The sequence below is a fragment of the Homalodisca vitripennis genome, chromosome 4 (genome assembly GCF_021130785.1).
Source record: "Homalodisca vitripennis isolate AUS2020 chromosome 4, UT_GWSS_2.1, whole genome shotgun sequence".
Taxonomy (NCBI): Eukaryota; Metazoa; Arthropoda; class Insecta; order Hemiptera; family Cicadellidae; genus Homalodisca; species Homalodisca vitripennis.
The window spans coordinates 94236843-94252532 of record NC_060210.1 but is presented as its reverse complement, the minus strand read 5'-3'; the positions used below and the strand labels follow the sequence as shown (position 1 = coordinate 94252532).

The 15690-nt window shown below is 31.0% G+C and overlaps 1 protein-coding gene across 5 annotated transcripts in view; it reads right to left on the bottom strand.

Annotated features, from left to right (window-relative positions):
- Positions 1–1254: 1254 nt before the first annotated feature.
- The window catches only part of LOC124359788, a 71935-nt gene continuing 57499 nt past the window's right edge, over positions 1255–15690 (bottom strand). For all 5 annotated transcript variants that reach the window (XM_046812812.1, XM_046812813.1, XM_046812815.1 and 2 more), the window contains 2 exons: positions 5456–5535; positions 1255–2416 (listed from right to left, as the gene is read on the bottom strand). In XM_046812812.1, the coding sequence (XP_046668768.1) occupies positions 2003–2416; positions 5456–5535 (494 nt within the window). In that variant the 3' untranslated portion in view covers positions 1255–2002. The remainder of the gene's footprint in view (positions 2417–5455; positions 5536–15690) is intronic.

Below are 15690 nucleotides of genomic sequence, written 5' to 3'. Positions count from 1 at the left end.
TGTAAGAAATTGTGGTTGGTAAACTTGGTTATCACAAATATTGTGCCATGTGGGTTCTGAAAATCCTAATGGAAGACCACAAAAAACAAGAGACTTTACTGCAGCATTTTTGAAAGACTATGAGAAAAGTGGAATTTAAGTGTTGGGGAAAACTCAGCAAAAAAGTTTTGTTTCTCCACGACAATGCTTGTCCACACATGGCCAATCGTACCCAAGAGCTCTTGGATAGTTTTTGATGTGAAAAAAAAACTATCATCCACCATACAGCCTGGATATGCCCCTGACCGACTACCAACTGTTCCCAGCGATGAAGACGTGGTTCGCTACGCAACGATTTGACACTGACGCTGAACTGCATGCCGGAATAACATGGTGGAACTTGCAGGTAGCAGATTTCTACAGAGAGGGTATTGAACAGCTTGTACCATGTTATGATAATGCCTTAATTTGAATGGCGATAGTGTAGAAAAATAGCCGAAGAGTTTACCTTTAAAATGTAAATAGTAAAAATTGTTATTTTCACTATGTTAAATTTTTATTTAAAAACATCTGTAACTTTATGTATAGCCTTTGTATAAAGTTAATATCTAAATTTTATTCCTGATTGTGCCAGTGACAAATTTAAAACATCTAATGCATTGTAAATACTATTCATATTAATTCCCAATCTATTAAAGATAGAATTGGAGGAAGAAAAGAAAACTGGAATTGCCTCTCATGCCTTGTAACGTATATTGTAGTGTTGTGGTTATATTATCAATCCAGTACCAGCACCAGCTCAGAATCCATTGCAACGGTCACGCTATTGCGACAGCTCCAGTGCATTTTCTACATTTTTGTTGCAATGGCAGGCATTCATTACAACGGTTGCACTTTCACTGCAGAGAACCTTTTTTCATTGTCGTGATTCTATAACCATTCCTGTTATAGAGTATCGCAGCGACGCAGTTCCAGTTGCAATGACCCATCTCTCGCTCACACCGATGGCGTTGCTCTTTGTTTGTCTAATATTCATTAGCAGTAGGATGTTCTGTTTCTACAGTTCATTATCACTAGCATAAAGACATCTATTACACATATTATTCTTAAAATGTCAGGCATTGCATTAGATTCTTAAAATCTAACAACTCAAAAAATGAACAAAATATTTGAAAATAATTTGATTTGCTTATTTTAAAATTATACTTTTGTAGATAGTGAAGTAAATGCTTTAAAACAAAAGGAAAAATAGGTTTGTAAATAATTAATATTTGAAATTATTAATATGTTTATTAAACAATAGTATTATAAATAGCTTACAGAAGTAACAGTGAGAACACCATAGGGGTTTGAAACATCCACAACCTAATAAAGAAAGCTTAACTTACAACGGTTGAGGACTTTATTAGGGAATATGAAAAAATAAACATAACATCATTATATAATGCTGACTGAGCAAAGCTGCAAAGGACTTTGTAAGTAGTAGAGTATGGAGATTTTGTAGTATTTCTAAATTCTATGATACAAAAAATAAGTACAAAAATATCACTTTAAAATGTACAAGTCTAATATTATTTGTGTGTCTAACACGGAAACTTGTAAAGGACTTAAGTTTTCTTTAACAGCAGCACAATCTAGCTTTTATTATTAAATATTTAATGAATGTCTTTAATATGCCTTTTGAAATTGAAATTTTACTCTTATCAAGTTTTAGTGATGCTATAACATTTTTTTGCACAAAATGTATATTTTTTGAAAAGCTAAAGTCCTATGTGTAAGCATGCTGCAGGTATGTATTATATAAAGCAATTGCAAAAAATCATCTTGGATGCGTGCAAACCTAAGAAATACTAATTATTTCATATCTAGTGCAGTAATTGTTAATTTCGCTTCGGCTTTCCAAAGGTTCTCGGTAATCACATTAATCCTATCGTATATTCTAAATTTTGAAAAAAATTCCTTCCACGTCATTGTTACAAGTTTGATGTATTTACAAAACGATACGGGAAAATTCGAAGTCTCGTTAAAGATTGGACGTACCCTCCTCGATGTAGTGTTGTGTGCCGGGAGGAGCCTTATAGCCTGGGTATGTACTGTTAAGGGCATGCTGTGCGAAGAACGAAGAATAGTCTTTCTGTACCCTACGAGGTCTGAAAGCCGGACCCTTAGCGAGGGCTATCCTGGCTTGGTTCTCTACCTCTGCCTGCTGCTTGACTGTCTCCGGGGGCCATTTCTGGTCACCCCGGCTGCGAGCTCCGCCCTTGACGGTCGCCGTGATGGGCTGGCTGGCGTACACGGGGATAGAAGCTTGGCTAACAGGTGGCGACGCACGGAGTGTGATGGTCGACGGAGGAGGAGTGAATGACACTGGCGATGAACTCGGACGCTGGAAACTCTGAATTGGCTGAGCTGGAGTTGCCTGTTGGGCTACCGGTGCCTGTAACATCAACATTGTTCATCTTATTCATATTGTCTAAAATTCTACTATGTGATTCAAATCTTTTTTGTTCAAATCTTCAACTTGGATTGTCTAAGACAGTATTACACTATCTATTAATCTTATTCCTTCATTTCAATCAAAAATATCTCTCAACAAATCTTGTATGATTGACTGAGTAGATCATGATCCAACCTAATTAGTAATTTATACTATAACCTAAAAGCTTTAAAGTATAACATTATTTTAAAAATGTTTTATAATGTAAAATTTTTTATCACTTATTTCTATTTCTTTATATTGGAACTATTTTAGTTATTCTTTGTTTGAAATTCATTGCTGATGGTTGAAATAAATTGCTGACATAGACTACTGTATTTAAAAAAATTTTTTGTTTAATTTTTGTTTTTAAATTCTAAAACATATGCTAAAAAATCAAGAAAAATGGTGTTGAACGAGCCAAAATTAAATTTATGACAGAAAATTTGAGTGTCAAATATTCTATTTAAATCCATCCCACTTAAATAAAAGAAAAACCTGAAACACTCATAAAATTGAATTTTGACCAAAAGTAATCAAACATTACACAAAGTAACAATACTTGTTGTTTACCAAGGAACTGTGAACTGTTAGATTAATGTATTTAATACAATTGTTTTGAATTCGAGGGAGTAGGAATGGTAGGAATGGTGATTGGGTCTCTTTCGCTGCCCATTTTTATCATTATGTCATAGAAGAATTTAAGAAAAGTCCTGGCTTCAACTCCTCGATCTGAGGATGTAGTGGCGATACATGGATGATAGTTAAGTTTATTTTTTCTACAGAAACACTAGTTTAAAGTACTCTTCAACCACATGAACAATACTTCTGACTTTTTCTATACAGAGAAAACTTTTTCCATAGAAAACTCCCACATAGGTTTAAATTTTAACATCCACAGGAAATCTTTCATACTTGTTTGACAGAGAGGAGACCTTGAATTCAGTGAAAGATGTCTAAAGAGCATTCAGGCTGTCAAATAGATGCAACATGAATAAAAGATCATATCTTGAATGAAAATTATAACTGGGAAGATTGTGAGGGTTATCAGAAAAATATTATAAGGGCAGACAGACACTATAATATTAGAACCCTATATATAACACAAAGCATTCAAGGACAAGAAACATGTAAAACATTAATAAGCACAGTGACCAAAATACTGTTTACAGAGTAAATTATATTTGTGACAGAAAATAAATACCGATACAAATAAGTCACAAGATTCATTAGCAAAAGAATACAAAAATAAACACGAAAATCACTAGTAGATATGTCCAAAACATTTCAACATTGCTGGTTTCAAAATCATCACTTCAAGTAAGATAAATCCCTTGTAATATATTGTAATGAAAAATTTGTCAAACATAAATTATAGACTCTTATGCATAACAATGACAAACCACTTGCTAAACTAACCTATATAAGATTGTTTATGGGTTTTGTATTTGCCTTTGTTACTATTAAAATGTATTGGTAGTTTGATTGTGATTTTCTCAACAGTTGTTATCATTGATATGCACTTCTAGTGTCACTCTGTATTGTGTTTATAGCTACTTCCATTACAATGATTTTTGTTAAGGCAGATACTTCACATATTAACAATGTACTGATTGTATTAAATAATAATTCTGGGGTAACTGGATTACCGGTGGAAGGAGTAGGCCCAGATGAATGATAAGGGCTGGACTGTACAAAAGAGGCTGCTATCGGCGAGGCGCGCATCGCAGATGGCAGTGTTCGATAACGAAATTGTGAGGTGGGGTGAAGTAGACGTGCAGTACCTCCGTCTCAGTTAATCGGAAGTGATTGTAACGAGTAGATTAAATAGTGCTTAGAGTAAATCTTTTTTGCTAATCGTCATCGAACCTGCGGGTAAGTGAACTTTTTAACTGGAGTCCAGTCAATATTCATTTAAAGTTATTTTGAATAATTTTGGGAAAGAAATATTGTAAAAATTAAATTTAATGGGAATTTAGGAACTTGTCCTTTTGATCTGTGCAATATAAAACTTGGTGCAGTGAGCACATGTATATAAAATTTTATGTAAAAATACTAAAAGAGTTTTGTGGTTGTTACAGATGCTTTCAGCAATTTTTTGATTTATTAAATCTCTAACACTGAAGAATTTATTTGATTTTTAAATCTCTAACACTGAAGAATAATTTTAAAGTAAAGTAAAGAAAATTAGTAACAAATATAATTGAATTTTGAAGATAAATTAAAGTGAAGAATTGCCAGATCAGATTAGAGTGTGAATGTTTGAATTTTGAAAATTAAATAAATGACAAGCTGTAAGAACTTTGTACATTTTTGGGAGTGAAGAATATATTACAGGTTTGAAGTTAAAAGTCATCAAGAAGTTTTTATTTTAATTTTAATTCCAGTTATTATTTTTAAGAAGAAGTTTTATTTTAGTTTCAACTTTATTTATTTCAGAAGATTTACTTTTATTTTTAAACCTTCACAAAACTTTATTTTAAATTTCAAAGCTAACCCCTCATGTGCCAGTAAAACGGTACAACAACAGTATTAATTATGAAAGATTAGGCAATCCTGTGTTAGTTACTTGTTTGAATAGTAGCACTCCAATCCAGATAGCAGAGAAGTTGTCAATACCATTGTTAGAGGGTTTATAATCTTGAAGTTTGTAATTAGAGAATATTTTAAAGTGCCTGTTTGCGCACATTGGTTTTAACTGCCTTCATTCAACGTTTGCTTGAATTTCCACTTTCAGTCCCAACATGTTGCTATAGATTTGTTTTACCTCTCATATGCAACATTTTGATGAAGTAGTTAGTAATTACATATACATTTGTGTTTGAAATATTACGTATGATTTTACAGAGGTTTGATTATTGTTCTCATTTTGATGAAAACAATCTCCTCAAAGCTATTTAGCTTGGGGAAGATTTTTGTTGGAAGATGAATGTAGGAGGCTTGAAAAATGTAATGATAGCTAGCAAACTGTAGCTAGCAACTATTCCTAGATAAACTAACCTGGGCGTAAACCGGTTGGGGCTCGTCTACCAGAAACTCAGTCTCTTCAGGTGGAGGTGGCCACGTTACCCTCTTTAGTCCTGAAAACATTAAAACAAAAGATTACATTTATATAATTTAAATGTTCCTGTCTTGTATATATTATGAATTTAATTCACTGTTATTCAATTGGAATTGGGATTTGATGATTGAAAGAGAGCTAGGTATGTATCAACCCATTCTATTTATCATTTGTTGATACTAATATTCCATCTTATTTTTCCTCAAACTTCTCATTCACTGTTACATAAGTAAACAATAAAGGACAAGAGCGTAAGAAATGAAACTACTAACTAATAGCTGAAGAAAGATAAAGCTTATCACGTTGTTAAAGTAATTCTTAATAATTTTAAATGGAGAAGAAGTAGGCCAAATCAATATGTACTCTTGGAAAAATACCATATGGACAAGAAATAATTGTGTTCAGTAACTAACCTTGATATTTTACATAAATAAACATCTAGATATTGCACGTTTAAGTTCTACATGTTTAGTCCATTGACTGCTTAAAAAACATGTAGAGAGCCTGTTCGACAGTTTTAAATACCGATAGTGAAGTTTATGTGCATACAATTGAATAAATTTATAGGATATTGTGAAATATAATGCTTTGGAGGATAAGAGCTCTGCACTTCATGGTTTTCCAGGAAGCACACGATTTTCTTAAAGTAAGTGGTACAACTTCTAAATTAAGCTGTATGAAATTGTTTACAATTTGTGTGTATGAACACTTATTTATTGTAATTGAGAAAACTAATTTACACAGTACTCTATTCCTTGTTCTGAATCATAACAGTCCTTAAAAATATTTAAAATTGAAAGGAAAAATACAGCTCAACATGTATTAAAATTAAAAACAAATTGTGCTGAGTTTTTATGTTGATTCCAACACGATTGAATCCATACATTTACCATTAATGCACAAATTAATTGTTTTTATGGATTTGTTTCAGTGTTTGATATTGTAGATTTGAAAATGAATATCTTCAATGTAGATCAATTTTGTAGCAGTTTGACAATTTGACACACACTATCTTTTATGTTGGAAGTTATTCGCATTCTTGATTATTTGTTTGTGAGGTTTCTGTTACGATCCTTAGATAACATTATAGAATTTTGCAAGTACTCATGTTTTTTTTTTTAATTCTGTAGAATGTTTGGTTTTGTAGCTGTGTTCTGCTGTGACCAATATTTTAAAAAGATAGCAGGCTGATAAATATTTTGTAATAAAAAAGTCATATTGATTGCTATATGACCACCCACTTCAACTCACACGTATAGGTGAATAAATATCATTGGCAGTTTCAGTTTAGTATCTCGTTGATTAAAAATGGACAGCGGTGCTGAAATATTTCAAGAATTTAATTGTGTTAACAATCTTTCGACACAGTGTGAACCGGAAAACTTAGATGTTAAGTCAAATTATGAGATATTTTTGAATTATAAATTTTCAGGGATAGTTCACTATGATGACAGCTATAATAAACAACTTGAGCATATTAAAGTTAAACCTTGGCGGAAAGCCAACTTGGGGTGTTATTTTTGATATGCTGAACCTCTGACAAGAATAAGTTATGATTCTGATTTTAAAGAGCATAATGCCAAGTTTTAATTAACGACAAAGTCACAAGTAATTAATTATAAACCAACGAATTTTATTTGTTTTCATACCAACTTAATTGCACTAGTTTAAACAGCTTACAAAGAATGTACAGCTAATAATTAAGGATCTGCAGTTATAGTTATATCCTGAAGTAAGCTGAAATTTACTGCTGATAAATGTATCTTTTAACTTTTTTGCACAAGTTTTATTATTTTTGATCAGAGCATTTCCTTCTGATTTTGGGGATAAAGTCACATTAATGTCCTTGAATTACGAGATCAGAGAAGATCCAAATACCTGCATCTCTAGTAGACCAGTTACTGTGAGATGTGGGTTAGGCTAATCAGGTAGATTGTGATAGGCCGATTTTAGGTACTCTATTTGAAAAAGATGCCAATAGTTTTTTAGCCTTATCCTATCTGCCCTTATGGCCAATGGCTTGTGGGAGGATTTTATCAAATAGAATAAGGAGGAGAATTGGTACTGTAAAACTGTGTCGGTTACAGACAGGATTTGAAACTGCACTATCCCTTACTCGAAGGTCTTGGACTTCTCAGCTACTGGTTCTCCCAATTTATACCACTTTTTCTTTAATCCAGAGCATAAAATCATTGCCTGAAATATGTGCAAGTGCAAGATTAAGATTTACAGCTTAAAGAAATTGTTCCTAAATGATAATGCCCTAAACTCAAGGTGGAGTTTTGTTCTAATACAGGCCATTCTTTGTCTTAACTTTACCCTGGTCTGAAATCAGTATACTCTGCCAAGAATAAATTGCTGAAACTGAGCTAGAAAAGTAATTGGCGAGACAAACAAATGATCTGTCACAGAATTCCCAATTTAACTAATTGTACAGGGATTCTAGGGAACAAGGGAACGACGACAATGACGTGGCAGCTTAGTGTGGTGTGCTGATTGTATTTAGACTGGACCATACCTGCTGGCCACTTGCCAGGCTACTGTCTGTGAATCACGGGAATGTTGCACATACCAAGCTTAGCCAGTCTCCATACCTCTCTTGGTATTTCTGTCTATGTAGTTTATTGTTCACTACTTCAATAATACTTCCAAACTCCTACTGTTTGTTTTTATAACTTCAATTAGTAGTATCTCAGATTTAATATTTGTGGCATATTCTTATATCTGAACCTATGCGAAGAACTTTTAAATGCGTTCTACATGTGAAAATAAGACTTTTTTTGTTCTGTAAAATCCAAATTTTCTCATATCAGTGGTTTTCAATGTTTTATCAACTATCAAATTGTGTAATTTAACAAAAATTTAATAAGTAGAATGAAATGTTATACATTTTAAGAGGTGATTTATTTCTAGAGAAGGATTACTGTAATCATATATTTGGGGAACTACAGTATACAAATAAATTTTCTAGTCTTTACTAATTGATTATTTACAGAATCTTATTTTTCATCTTATATTTCATATGTGAGTTCACTGATTCCCACTGTGTTTTTACTTGTTATGTGCTAATAAAATGTGACAAATAAGTAAAAACCCAAAAATATTAGAACACAAGTGACAACGATAAATACAAAATCTAATTAACAAAATAGATAATCCTTGGCTGTAATTGGTAAAACCAATACTAGTTAATATGATAAAAAGTTGTAGTGTTAGTAGTTACAAAAACAATTACAAAATATATTTAAAAAATGCCAAATGAGTATAACTTAATAAAAAAATAGTCATTGCACAAGTTGAATTAGATAAACTCGATGAAATGGACTAGATGTTATAGAGTGCATGATTAATTTGGGTCTGTTGTAATGTGAAGAATAACTACAATGCATTTATTATGCTGTGTTTTAGATTTTGGTAATAGACATCCTCTTAATTATATCTTATGGCAATGTTTTTGGTAGATGTCAACATTTATAATATAATTAATAAACAACAACACACACTTTTTAAATATATTTATTAATTGAATTGTTTTCAATTAAGTTCCATTAAACTTTGTATTACATTTACAATAGCAGACTTGAGATGACAATATAGTCAAGTAGACATTTTTATACAAATATGAAGACGAAGAAGAAAGTATACTTGTTTTATGTGAGGTTTGAACCAAGAGATCCTTATCTTGGATATATTGTTGAAATTCTGAAATCCAGCTTCTGATTTCAAATTTCACCCAAGAGTGCCATGGATATCTCTACAATGCTCTATGTATCAAAGGAATTGGTGCGGGTATCAAATTATACAAAAAAACGAATTCCATACATCTCAGCTTCAAACCACCCTGAAAATTTGACCTCCGAAGTTGCTGGTTTATAAAACTATGCCATTGGTTCCTATTAGACAAATAATATACAAGAAATTCTTGTACCAATAACTACACAAAATTTATTCACATCTTCATCAATCATATCTCTACTCAACATCCGCTATTTGAAAATGTGTACTCATATTGATCAGTTAATTGGTTATAAAAGTGACCTTGAGACTATGATGAATACGTTAATTAATTCTGTAAATAATTTTTAGTATTTTGATTTATCTCTTCATGTCATAAATTAGTGTTGAGACACTGTGAGGGATGTCTAAGATAACGCCTGTATGCTGATTAAATTTGAGAGCATATCTTATTTTACTGAATATATAATATGTCAACATTATACATGTTTAAATAATAAAAGAGTATAACAATCTCATCTCTGGTATTGAATTTAATAAACAAGTGGTTTATTTAATACCTCGTTTGGTTTCAAAGTTGTGAAAAAGAAACCATGATAGTCAATGAGCAAAAGTGAGTACTAAAATTTTGTTGATTCTTTGTTATTGAGCAACAGTTTTTTCTAATAATTTCAATAATTTGAAGATAAACATGTGCCCTTGTAAGGTTTTTCCATCATAACCAATTCAAATCTAATTAACGGAGTCTGAAAGAAACTAGTTATATGGTTACATATAGGTAAATATTCAGAATCATTACACAACAAATGTGAAAGTATATTTGGCTTGGGAACTTGGATTTAATATATTAGAAAAGGGAACTAACTTAGAGTGAAATCTTTTTGCTGCTGTTATTATCAGTTTCATTTTAAAATCATCTTTATTTGCTACTTTTTTGAGAAGTGTGATTGATTGCATGGTAGTATAATGATATTAACATGTGATTTTCAGCTGTGTTTGGTTTTATCATGTACATATGCAGGATGGCCTGCTGTGCTCAACAGTAATAACTGAACAGTACACATTGTTGTTAAGGACATGTAAATAAAGAGAAATTTATGAATCCATTAAAAATTTGTAGCAAAATTAAAACGCATTGTGGGATTTTATTACCAACAACTTTACAACTGTACAGAAAGCAAGTTTTAAATAAAACTACTAAAAACTGCCAGATACCATCCTTCCACTTGTTTAGAAGTATCTATGCAGCTATTAAACAAAGAAATTTATGGGTAAAAGACACAATTGAGCTGTATCTAGTCATTCGTATAGTTTTCATCTTGAATTGAAACAAATAAATTGAAGCTACATGAAGATCATAAATTCCACAGCACATATACAAAAATAACTAGACCATCCATAAGAATAAAATAACAAAAATAGCGTCTAATTATATAGTTAATGCAATATCATCACCAGTTGGAAAAAGAGCTCATACCTAAAAGGCAAGATAGTAATCCACAGACAGAGAGCGGTGAGCGAAACGACAAACACTCGGCTACTGGCTCTAACTCCACTCACAATATTTGCAACAACAAATTTCTTTGAGAACAGTCCAAAAGAGTAATAAATTCGGTGATTGCGAAGTAGGGGGAGATCTGTGCTATTCTCAGCCGATCCCCTCCCCCTCCCCTAGCCTGCCTGGAGGTGACATGCTGAAACCGTTGACGTCACACGTTCAAGGTACACTCAGGAGTTTCACAGTGATTTATCCCGCTTATTCACTCTTTCTATTTCGAGAGGGACATATCGTTCCCACAGGGTATCCAGTCTACATCCACGAGAATTAGTCTCCTCGGTTTTCCTCGGTTGACTTATCACCTCTCATCTGTGACTGAGTGGCGTATGGCTCACTTCGGCCCAATTAGTTCTGGCAACCTTTGTGGACTCAGTTCTGACGACTTGCGACCTTCTTTATAACACATTTCAGATAACGGTGTTATGGAATGTCACTTTACAATCTGGGGTAGTTGCGAACAAAAGACATTGAAGTCAATCTAAAGCCTATAATAAGTTATGCAAAACTATATTTATATAAGTTAAAAGTGGGGAACTATAGAAAACCCTTACAGGTATTGTTAGAGGCAACTGATAATTAGACTCCACACATATTGGTACAATGTCGTCAATAGTACTCAGATCAAATGAAATCTAACCTTCAACTAGATTTAATTTAGACACTAATACCACATTGCTTATTTGTCCTTAGTATATTGTAGTACCTTCTACAGCAGAGAGAAGTATAACATGTGTTTAATTAGAGTTCATAGAAAGATTCATGGCTTTGAAGACATGAGTATGATTGTTATTTTCATCAGCTGGTAAGAGGTCATACTAAAAAATTTTTTTTAGCGACTTTAAAATTGTCTTCAAAGTGCAGAAAATGTTTATTAATAATGTTGTCATTGTTCATACTTTTAATCCAAACCTTATTTTAATTTTTTAGATGCTTAGAGAACATATAAATTAAGCAAAGATCTACATAAGTAACCATAAAACTTTCCATTTCTTTTGGAATCAGATTACAGTTGGATTGCAGAAACTTATTCTCCAATGTCAGTAGGTTGAATATACCACTAGGAATGGTACTGCATGGACAGGTAACTAGTGATTTTTTTATTTTGACATTTTCGATAAGGAGTGTTTTCTTTTCAGTTTTCCACTTATCCCTATCTTATATAATTCACCATATCTGTTGCCATTTTGTATTGTTAATGTAAAATAAGGATATTTGTGTATTTTTCAGTTTTTACACAATTTTTTATAACAAAGTTACACTTTGTGTTAATAAAAAACCTTTTTAAGAGCAATTGCTGCATGACTAGACTAGAATCTTCATTCACATGAATGACACACAACAACAACACAACAGAACATATGTAACATGAATTTATTCTTTTAATTAAAATTGTTTATGGCTTGATATTATTGCAGAAGAAAGGGTGTGATATTTTATTTAAACAAAACATGTTTAAAAATAATATGATCAGATTTTATTAGAAAATAACTTTCTCTTATGAGAGGAAAAGGTGATCTGAGTTGAAAGCCACAAAATAATCTGTGGTATGAGCTAAATTTTATATAGCTTTAAAGATTTAGAGAGTTGTAGTAGCAAAAGACTTAGATATATGTATAGCATAAAATATAAAAACATGCAAAAAGTTAAATTTGAATTCCTACAGCATAAAGGGTGTTGTTTTACATAGGTGTACATTTTTACACAATGTTCAACCAGCTATAAGAACAAACATCTAAGTCTTATCCACCATCCATAATTCAATAATGTTAAATTGTTTCAGTGCAAAGGTGGTCAGTAAAATCTTCTAAAAATTGTTTAATTCAGCCCTTCTCTTTTTATCAATCAAGCCTTTTTAAGGATAACAAGCTTGTATTTAAAACTTTCACCAACTCAAACTTGGAAAACCTTATAGGATTATCTCCATCATTCTTCTTGTTTCATTATTTTTAGAAGAAAATTAGTGAATTACATTTTATAAATTAAATTAAAATAATACGTAAGTTCATTGCTCATGACTCAAGCTGTAGATCTGTATATTTTCAATATTGAATTTCTAGATTGCAACAGTATGGGGCACGCCATCTTGTTACATATATACTTCACATGTCATTTCCCAACTATTTTTTTGAGGAAAAGGGCAACAATATCATTTTATATATCCACACCTTAATTAAATATGTAAACGTTACAACTGTTAATAATTTTTATTAATTGCACTTTAGGAATTACAAAAGTAATGTAATTGGTTACACGGTTTTTCAATGGACAGATTCTTTTCTTATGTAAATGTGTGTTCATCAAGATTCCTTCAGTTTATGACTTAATTTAATATACAGTTTGTAAACCTATATTTTTCTTCACCTTACAAAGACACAGTAGGTTACAAGAAAAAAAAGTTTATTTACATTACATTTACTGTTGCTATGAAATCGAACTAAACTACGAACTCTATTACATACAATGAAAAACATTTTACATAGTTAATTACACAAAAAATGAAGTACATCAATAGTATACAGATGTTTCACACAACTTTAAAGTATTATATACCTCATTTGAATAAAAAGTTTTAGAAAAGTCTGAGAGAACTGTACTAGCTATGGCCACAGAATAAACAAGGATAATATATACAGGGTAAGTATAAAGTAGGGATACTCCATATTAACTTTTTAATGATTGCACCTACAAAAACCAAACTCAGTATAACTCTCTACGGTACAAAACTGCAGTTTTTGGTTAGTACCACAAGATTGCCCCTGACCTCAAAATATCAAATTTTGGACCCAACTTAAACATTTTAAATGTAAACCCTATAAAGTTAAAAGTTGTTTTAACAGTCTTTATGAAAGAAAATTAATAATAAAACTTAATGATCACTATCTCAAGCCAATACGAAGTGGCAGCAAACTCAAATTTTAAATTGGAAAAGTAATGAATAACAATATTTATTGTTTAACAATAAACAAAACCCACAATGAAATTCCTAGCAAGCTTTGACCTGTCTCAACAAACGAGGGTCTTTAGTAGATAACTGAAAGAACTTCTTAACTCTGTGAATATGAACAATAAACTACTGCAGTTCCCTTACGTTAAACAATAGCTGAAGACTGTAAGTTAATATGGGAGTATCCATATTTTTTATTCACCTTGTACACTCTAAACAAATGCCATTAGTATAAATAATAATAAATAACTTACCACAGTAAATATATGCAGTGTGTTATAGCTATACACTATTTCAGGCTCATTCATATGCATGTTTTAATCATTCTTACAATACAGTATGAGTTACAACAAAAATCATTTTCACTTTTTAGTGAATCAATTAAACAGTATCAAAATGTTCAAATTATTTGTAGACACGTTAAAAATAATTAAGTAATGTGTACTAATGTTTCATGATTCAATAAAAAAATCTTAACTGAATTATGCAGTTTTATAGATAATTGCATAAAGCTTGTACTACAAGACGTATTGTGTGAAACACATGAATAATGTAATATTTTTGTATTCTGTATATTTTTAAAGTGATGTTATTTAAATATATATTTCTTTTACAAGACTTTTTATAAATATTTTTAATGTATCATGGTTTAAAATTTTGTTAAGCGAATAGTACTACATTATTGAATACAATTTTTCAAATATTCTTAAAAGGTTTAAATAGTTTTAAAATATATGGTTAATAATATATATATATATATATATATATATATATATATATATATATATATATATATATATATAATTATATATAATTAATTATTATTAATTTTTAAAACAATTTTGCAAATAAAGTATTTTTTTTATTGGACATTGTAAGAGTATGATGTAGTGACTTCATTATGTTTTTATATATTAAATATGAAAATTTGTTTCACAATAAGTTGAGCACAAAAACATTTATAAAAACATTACTAGATGTAAAATTATAGTAGTAAAATTTCCGTAATCAAGTGGAAATTTCCAGTTATTTCCTGACATAGAGTTTTAGTAACAATTATGAGAACCAGAAACAAAGTTGTGCCAAGGGATGTCTGTTGTGATCGACCAAGCTATCACACTGTACAAGTGGTATGATTAGGCCCTATGCCAACCAAATCAGTTAACACCTAGTGTTGACAGATCCTACAGTGGAATAACCGTAAATGCGGGTTATTTATAAAAAGACATCTTGTTCAGCCTTGTGTGTATATTTAACCCACAGTTTACGCCAATGTATTACACATGCTCCTTTCAAAACTGTAGAATATGCTTTTAGTTTTTACATGTGTATATAGTATTTGAAGGTTCTGATTTGATTTGATTGAATTGTACTTGTTTAGTGTATTGTATTCCATGCTTTTAAAAAAACTGTTTAATGTATACATTTTTTATCAGATTATTTTTATAATTTTTTAATTCTGATTTATGACTAGGAATATCACTATCAAGTAAAGACAAAACACTGTTTTATGAAGCGTTATGAAACAACTGTTCACAATACAAACGAAAAGTATGTCCAGTACTTCCTAGTACTTATATTGATGGTACTTAATGCAACACTAACAAGTAGCGAGTTCTTTTGACTAGTCCTAGTTAATTAACAGTCTTGAGACCTTTGTAGATTGTTTTTTGTTTAAAGAATTACAAATTGACTGATTGAAAGATTACTGAAAATTTAATAAAAAATTAGAAATAAGTTCCAACGCGTAATAATTATTTTTGGGTATTTAGTTTTTATTTGTACTCTCTATTTTTCAATAATACAAAAATATATAAATTTAGTGTGTTTAAAATTCTTTACGGAACATCTTATGTGCAAAAGTGGGGAAAGTGTTTGTTTGTGTAATCACTTCTTGGTTTTGGCTATTTGAAGTTGATATCCATATTAAAATATGA